The sequence below is a fragment of the Lycium ferocissimum genome, chromosome 7, assembly GCF_029784015.1.
Source record: "Lycium ferocissimum isolate CSIRO_LF1 chromosome 7, AGI_CSIRO_Lferr_CH_V1, whole genome shotgun sequence".
NCBI classification, from domain to species: Eukaryota; Viridiplantae; Streptophyta; class Magnoliopsida; order Solanales; family Solanaceae; genus Lycium; species Lycium ferocissimum.
In genome coordinates this window covers 18,702,974-18,711,790 of record NC_081348.1, presented here as the reverse complement: position 1 = coordinate 18,711,790, position 8,817 = coordinate 18,702,974, and the positions used below count along the sequence as shown (strand labels likewise).

The following is an 8,817-nucleotide window of genomic DNA, read 5'->3' as shown; positions in this document are numbered from 1 at the left end:
CTGTGTAACTCGACAGGTAGAAGGACGGACTGTCGAGCAGAACGACGGCCCGTTGAGCCACCTAAGCCTCTGAATCAGGCTGCACAACGATGGTGCAACAGGACGAACCGTTGAGTGGAACGACTGTCCATCGAAGTAAATCGGGGCAATTTATCTCGGTGTACAATTTTGATCCATGGTTTATTTTCATTCATTTCCCACATCATCCAGAACTCAAACTTTCTCTCTAAAGGTTTTATTATCACAGGATTATTGAATTAGTAGTTCAAGGCTGGATAATAATGAAGGAAGTGAGTGATGTTCTTAAAAGGATTATTTATGTAAAGGGCATTGGAAGAGTTTGAAGTCGCAAATTGATATAAATACGCCCTTCATTATTAAGATTAACGTGTAGTCTAAAAGAGACCTGCTTAAAGGATGAGTGTTTGTGTAATGAGGGAAAGGAGAAGCAGTAATAATTAGGGTAGACTCTTGGAAATGAAATACTATACTAGATACTATTGCAGTAATTAAATGGGGAAGCGAGTAATAGAAGAAAGGCGATTTATGGAAGCGAGTAATAGAAGAAAGGCGATTTATGGAAGCGAGTAATAGAAAAAAGGCAATTTATGAAAAGTTAAAAGTGAACAAGTAAAAGTGCACGGAGGAAATAAATATGTGTCGAAGAATTAAAATTGAAGTGCATTTGTATATACATGAGAAGAGAATATGGGACGGAATGAGTACTTCATTTATTAATTCTTAAAGAACTTGAAAAGTCAAAAGTGAACAAGTAAAAGTGCACGGAGAAAATAAATGTGTTGAAGAACTAAAATTGAAGTGCATACGTGTATACATGAGAAGAGAATAATGTCACGACCCAACCCGCCATGACTAGCACCCATCTAAATCCTAGTGGGCGAACCAACATACAAGACACCTATCCATTCAATCCGATTTTATATTAACCAAGCTAAACAATTATTACTCAATTTGACAACAAAAGAACAAAGTAAATCATGCCATAAATGCTGAAATAAGTGCGGAAGTTCTAACTATTACAATCCCTAAAATCCGAAAGTCATCGTACAGGACTCTAAGCTAAAAACATGTCTAAGAATTTGAAGTCTAACAAGTAAGTAATCTATAATGTCTAGAGTACGAAAAGACATCATAGCAAGAAGATCTTCAGGCGGCCTGACATGGGAAGAAACTCACCCAAAATCTGTCAACAAATATTCTCCACGCTAGATGTGAGGACGAGTAACGGTCTCTATATCAAAATCTACACTCAAAGAATGCAGCAAGGTAGTATCAGTACAAACATTATGTACCGGTAGATATCATAGGCCGACTAAGATTAGTATCATGCATATCTCGTAAAATCAATAGAATAAAACAAGCAGTCAACAGACACGAATATCAGAAATCACAGCAAGTCAACCAAGAATAATCACCATCAAATCACCAAGATGTCAAGCATCACAATCATGTAGGAAATAAATTTACCACAATAACCTCACTCGCTGTACATATATGCTAGCTGATGTCTTAGCTCAGTGGCCATGACCTGCAGGGGACCCATGGTGTCTATGTACCACTCGTTCCGGAATACCCCTCGGACCCGAGCATAAGCCTCCGCCCCGGAACGAACCTCGATCGCGGAACGTATCAAATACCTCTCGTTTCCGGAACGATCCTCGAACCACGAGCCCATAATCTAGGTCACATGAATGCCTTTCCATACCTCTTACGGAATAGTGTTTCTTACCTTTCCAATATCAACAATCAACTCATCATTTCATGTCACAATACCCTTGAGAAGATTATATTAGCTTCTCATCACAACACATCCACTGTAGATTTAATCACAGAGGAATAATGGCACGGAGCCTACTGTAACACCCCGTAAACTTGAACTAGGTTTGAATGTGTAAAAATCTAGAGTTAAGATGATATTTTATCTATATGAATCCATTCTTGATGAATTCGGGTGGAAGGTAGTTGTTTTGAAGTCAAACCAACTAGTGAAGCTCTTAAGGGCTCTTAATCTCGCCTAAATTTTGGGAGGTCTGTCTTTTGGGCTATTTTCATGAAAATGTGTTGAGAATTTGGAACAACCTTGTTGATGAAAGTTGTAGATATTTGAAATATCTTTCCAATGGTAGGTCGCCCATCCAAAGAAAAGTTGCGTACAAAAAGTTATGCCCATTTTACTGAAGCCTGTCTTAGCTGGAAATTTGGCCTGTGTTACGGTGAGACGTTATGGATCGTAACACATGTTACGGGCCATAACACGGCACCGTAATGCCTCAAAAATCACCAGAACTCTCTGGAAATTTCCACTAAAGGACGGCCCGTCCTTCGAGGGCGTCCTTTGGCCTGTTTTCACCAGAAAAATATAAATAAGGCACTTGTTTTGTTTATTCCTCCACTTTCTGAAAAACCCTAAGAGCGAAAACCATTCCTCCGAAGTTCCAAATCAAAGGTAAGAACTTCTTTAACATTATTAATCCATTCTAGCATCAAACCCATGATTCTTAACATAATTCTTGTGACCAAAACCTAGGGTTTGCAACATAATTCTTCCCAAAGGCACTTGTTTTGTTTATTCCTCCACTTTCTGAAAAACCCTAAGAGCGAAAACCATTTCTCCGAAGTTCCAAATCAAAGGTAAGAACTTCTTTAACATTATTAATCCATTCTAGCATCAAACCCATGATTCTTAACATAATTCTTGTGACCAAAACCTAGGGTTTGCAACATAATTCTTCCCAAAGTGATTCAAGCTAGGGTTTAGGTGTTCTTCATTAGAAAAGTGAATTGTTAAACTTTGTTTAACGTGTTAAGGTATGTCTCTCTTTTGAAAACTTATTTTGGATGAAAATCACTTTTTGAAACTATTGTTGGAAGTATAAATTTCATTCAAGGTTCTTTAATGAATGAAAAGAAAAGTAATCTTTTCATGTTTCTTGAACTCTAATTCATGTCTAAATGGTGATTAATGTGTGTGAGGGGACAAACCCACATTAAACGTAGATTGTAACAAACCCTATATATGTATAAGATATTATGAACGTTTTCCTCTATAAGAGATGCTTAATAATGATGGTTAAGGGTTGGTAATGATATTCTCATTGATGAATTAGGACATGGAAATCTTTCGTAAAGAAGTTAAACGTTTCCAAAACATTGATTGGAATGACTTATTCTTTCAATATGACATAATGAACCTTAATGACAATTGATGATATGACTACATTACAAATGAATTATGAATTGGCTTCTATGCTATGGCTGGTTGTTGTGTTTTGCCTAGCTACTCGGGAGGAAGGGTAGCCACTATGGATCCTAGTATGATAATGCCTAGCCATTCCGGAGGAAGAGTGGCTACTTCCGGGTTCGCTACCTGGGGTGTGATTATGCGTAGCTATTCGGGAGGAAGGATAACCACCGTTGAATTTCATATTATGGTGGATGCGCTGCTATGATTAGGGAACCTCAAAGGTCATCCCTTCGTTATGATTGATTTTTTGGGCCTGTATTGGCAAGTGTGATATTCATATCTTTAATGGAACTGTTGTTAATAATCATGATCAACTTAAATGGCATATTTGGAGGTTGGAACTTGACAAGAACTTTATAATCTGTTTTGATAATTGTCTTTCATTGAGATAAACAAGCTGAATAACTGTTTCCTTATTGTGTCACACTATCTTCAGAACTGATTTTTTTATATGTTATTACACTTTTTTTCATATCACTTATTGTCCCCGATGCATTCACTGAGTACAAAGTACTCAGGCATTCCATTTTTGTTTTTGATGGTATGTTAGGTAACGAAGAAGAGCAGGTTCGTGACATTCAGAACGTTTAGGAGAACTTGCTGGTGCTGCTAATTTGGTGAGCCCGCATGCTTGTTCATGGGACACCCCATTTGTTGATTCCATTTATTTATATTAGTTTCCGGGCTGCGTCCCGATGAGTTAGACATGTATTCCTTATTCTTAGAAGCTCCTTAGTATACATTCGAATGTGGGTAGAAGAAGAGTTGTTGTTTAACTCTTTCGGGAGTTTCGTCATGTGTTGGTTGAATTATTTAAATTATAAAGACTTCCGCTGATTTTATTCTTACATCATGACTTGTTTAAATTTATTTTATAAATTGTTGGAGGTGATTATTGAACCTGGCGGGTTCAAGTGTCATTGTGCTTCTTTTAGGTTCTGCCGATGTTGTTCATAACGTCAAATGCCGGTCACGTTTAGAGTGGGTTTTGGGGCGTGACACCTACATAATCAATCAATCACATTCACGTAGAAATTTAACCACACAATACCATGCATGAAAACTAGACATGCTTTCCCTAAGGAGATCACCAAACATACAATCAACTAACCAAAGTCTAACTTAAGTAAACCGTAACCTACCTTGAAGTAGAGCTGGAACACGCAGGTTACTCTGTTACAGCCTTTCCTTTCCTCAAAGCCTCAATAGTTCACGGTCTAAAAATAGAAGGCTCAATGAGTCACATTGCTCAATTTACAAACACCAAAGCAAGAGTACCCTTCCCTTTACCCCATCCCAAGGGGTGGATGATTTTTTAGGTGATAAACAACCTATCAAGTCCCCTAGTATTCATTTATCATCAATTTATACAACATTCTATCAAACATTCCCATAACGAACAGTTTTTAAGGTCAAGACACCATTTTTGTAGAACCTTAGGTTTCCATTCACTTAGTTTATGACTCTTAAGTGTTCAATTCATGATTAAGAGAAACTAACCCAAGCCTTTAGATGATAACTAGGTGATAATAACCATAACCGATCATGTTTAGAAGGTTTTTAACATTCTAGGGTTGCTATGTCAATTTCACCATTAAAGACCACTAAGGGGATAACAATCATGAGGGGGAAAGGAATGATAGAATGGAATAGATGGAGCTTACCTCTCAAGAGTTTCTTGCCCTAGCTTGGAAATTCACCCTAGGTGCTTGTTGGGAAGTGTGTTGGGGTGTTATGGATGAAATTATGAGACTAAGTCATTGAAAAAAAGGATACTCCCTTCTCGCAGCGGTCACTACGCCGCTGCAGCGGTCCCGCTATAGCTGCCAAGCCACCGCTATAGCGGACCCAAGATAAATTCGCTCACCGCTATAGCAATCACTACCTTGTTACAGTAGTATCGCCGTAGCGGGCAATCGCCCGCCACAGCGGCCACAAGAGAACAGCGGTCAGCCCACCCCTATAGCGATACCGCCACAGCGGTACGCCCACCGCCGTAACAATGCCTTTTAGGCAGTGAGCTCGACTTTTTACCAGCTTTTCCCCTTATCACCCAACATTTCATCCAAGGCCTCAAAAACACAACACAAGACATGCACACATACAAAAAGACACCCCACGAATCCACCCGCGGCCTCGGAATTCCCAACGGAGTCCTAATTTCCCATAACAATCGGAAGGGTCGTTACAAATAAATATTAGCACTATGACATATGTCCACGTGGGATAAAAAAGTAGTTGGCTAAAGTGTACAATTTATATAATTTGTGGTCTTGAAATATCTGTGTCTAGAAATAGCGTTACGAATATGGCTTATATAGGTTTTCCGAAACCGACTCAACTTTTATTTTGTCACTATAAAATTACTCATTTTTATAAACTTTAAATTTAAAACGGAGAAGGATCAAATTTGGCTTTACTCTAAGAAAAAGACTATAGTTGCTATTCGTTACTGAGGGTAAGATGGATAAGATTTAATTAATTTTATCTTGATTTTGTAGATGAACTAGTAATTTAGAAATATATTTTTAATAATGCGGCCAAGTAATATGGAACGGAGAGGGTAAGATGGGAAAGATTTAAATAATTTTATCTTGGTTTGTAAATGAATAAATAATTTGGACATATATTTTTAGTAATGTGACCAAGTAATATGAAAAGGAGATGGTAAAATGAGAAAGATTTAATCAATTTTATCTTAGTTTGTAAATGAACAAGTAATTTGGACGTATAATTTTAGTAATGTGGCCAAGTAATATGGGACGGAGAGAGTACTTCATTTATTAATTTTTAAAGAACGTGAAAAGTCAAAAGTGAACAAGTAAAAGTGCACGGAGAAAATAAATGTGTCGGAGAATTAAAATTGAAATGCGTACGTGTATAGATGAGAAGAGAATAAATATTCAATATTATGACATATGTCCACGTGAGATAAAAAAGTAGTTGATTAAAATATACAACTTATATAACTTTTGATATAAGCATTTATTACTGTATTAGTATCTCTTGAACACTTATATATAATATATAACTTTTTTTAATTTTCTATACGTCTCACCTAAGGCCCGTAAGATCTCATTAATTTCGCCACTTTTATGCAGTGTCGTAGGTTCTTCATTATTATTTTGTACCCCAGCAGTGCAAGGTGGAATCGAGACTCCCTTTTTACTGTTTTCTTCTTTTTGGACTTTTCTCCACTAGTAGTGTGACTAAATTTGAGTAGATTTGTACTCATTATATATACTACCTCTGGTTCAATATATGTGAATTTATTTTTTATTAGTCTATTTAAAAAAAAATGACCTCTTTCTATAATTGAAAATAATTTACCTTTATAAAATAATTTATAGCTTCACAAACTATATATGACTCATTTAACACCATAAATTTAAAAATCTTTTTTTTTTTAAAAATTTCATGCCCAATCAAATAGATTCACATAAATAGTGTTTTAAAAGGCGAGGGCGTAAGGCGGGGCGTTTTACGTCTGCCTCAGTGAGGCGTAAGCCCTGAGGCATGGGGCGTAAGCCCCATGAGGTTTTAATTTTTAGTATTTTATAAAATGATATAATTATAATAAATACTTTTAAATAGGTGAAATAGCATAAAAATTTGAAGAAAACTATAAATAAGTGATATATATATATATATATACACTCCACCAAAAAAAAAAAAACTAATTAGAACAATCTAGTATACGTCTATATATATATGCTCCACCCAGACAAAAAAACTAATTAGAACAATCTATTATACGCTATTTGCAAGTACAAGTGACTGCTCGTTACTTTTTTGAAATAGTAGAAAAGATAAATAATTGGAAAAGAACATCTATTAGGCATTCTAGCAATAAAAAAAGGTCTTGACTTTTAAATTTAATGTTTCAGTTCCTTTTTAAAACATTTGAGTAATTACATGTTGACTTTTGAGAATTTGGGCATTATACTAAGGACTTATTTAACAAATTTCGTTTTAGTTTGAAGAAGTTTTCTAGGCTTACGCCCCAACACGCCCAACAAAAAAAACTCGCTCCAAACGCCCGGGCGTACCCCCGAATTGCTGGGTGTATGCCCTTTGGGACTTTCGCCCCGACCCATCGCCTCGAGGTATTTTTGGTATGCCCCGCCCCAGGGCTCGCCCCAAAAACGCTTTTTAAAACATTGCACATAAATTGAAACGGAGGAAGTATATAACTTTTGCCATTTGCGTTTTTGAGAGCGATTAGGTAAGCAGGAGCGCTTGCATCAACGATTACGTTATGCCTTCTATCATTTTCACTTCTTACCCTTCCATATGAATTTTCTGTCTTACTATTTTTATCTTTTCTTTTTCTGCTAAATTATAGAAGAAATAAGATTTCTTGATTTTTTATAATTTGAATAGAAAAAAAATATCTTTCAAATTGCTTATGTGTAAAAAATAAAGATCTATTGTAAAAATATAATAAAACTAAAAAAGATTACAAATTACTCCTTCCGTCCTAAAAAGATTGTCCTCTTCTGACTTGATATAAAGTTTAAGAAATGAAGGAAGGCTTTTGAAATGTATGGTCTAAAATAAGCCTTAGATATTTGTGTGGCTGTAAATCATCTTATAAAGTTAAATTATTTCTAAATATAGAAAGGGGACAATCTTTTTGGGATAAATTAAAAAAGAAAGGAGGACAATGGACAGAGGGAGTACAAATTATCTCAATTTTTTCAAACTAGTTTTTATTTTTAGTTTTATTACCTTGAGATCTTCATTTTTAACACATAATAGATCTGGAAAAAAAATATATATAAGAGATTTCGTATAAATTAGCAGAAAAAGAAAAGATAAAAATAGTAAGACGGAAAATTGCTGTGAAAGGGTAAGAAGTTGTGAAAATGATACGAGGCATAACGTAGTCGTTGACGCAAGCACTCCTGCTTACCTAATCGCTCTCCTCAGACAGAGGAAAAAACGCAAATGGCGAAAGTTATATATATCTCCACACAATCAGTACAAATGTACTCAAATTTAGTCACGCAACTAGTGGAGAAGAAAACAGTAAAAAGGGAGTCTTTTTTTCTTCATTTGAGCAATGGAGGACGCAGTTGAGATGCCTAGAGTAAAGCTGGGAAGCCAAGGACTTGAGGTATAACTTCAACCCCTATATCATTGATCCATAGTCTGTGTTTTTTATTTTTTTTATGAAGATATGACACACTTTTTCCTGTAAATATTATCTACAGAGAGCTCTTAAGGCATTAATGTTTGCTATCTCAATTGATCCCAGTCAGTGGTGGAGCTCGAAATTCTAACTACACTAAAAGCTTTCTTAATATAAAGGGGATTCAACAAGTTATATGTATATATAGTTCTTTTTTACTTATATATGCACAATTTTTCAAGGAAGGGGAATCAATTGAACCCCCTTTACCATACATAGCTGTGCCCCTGGTTCCAGTGGATCAGAGGTGGATCCAAGATTTGAACATTACGGGTTTGAGTTCGATATTCTACCACAACCTATTTGATTATTGGATTCAAAATTTATTATTTGTACATGTTTAGTGAAGTCTTAACAC

General features: G+C 35.9%; 1 protein-coding gene across 2 annotated transcripts in view; it reads left to right on the top strand.

The window, feature by feature from the left end:
- Positions 1 to 8,231: 8,231 nt before the first annotated feature.
- LOC132063626 (perakine reductase-like) overlaps positions 8,232 to 8,817 on the top strand; it is a 79,599-nt gene continuing 79,013 nt past the window's right edge. Inside the window, exon 1 of one of the 2 annotated variants that reach the window (XM_059456268.1) lies at positions 8,232 to 8,384. Coding sequence is in view for 1 of the 2 variants with exons in the window: in XM_059456267.1 (XP_059312250.1) it covers positions 8,331 to 8,384 (54 nt within the window). In the remaining variant the exon portion in view is untranslated. The remainder of the gene's footprint in view (positions 8,385 to 8,817) is intronic. The other variant, XM_059456267.1, reaches the window with a different exon arrangement.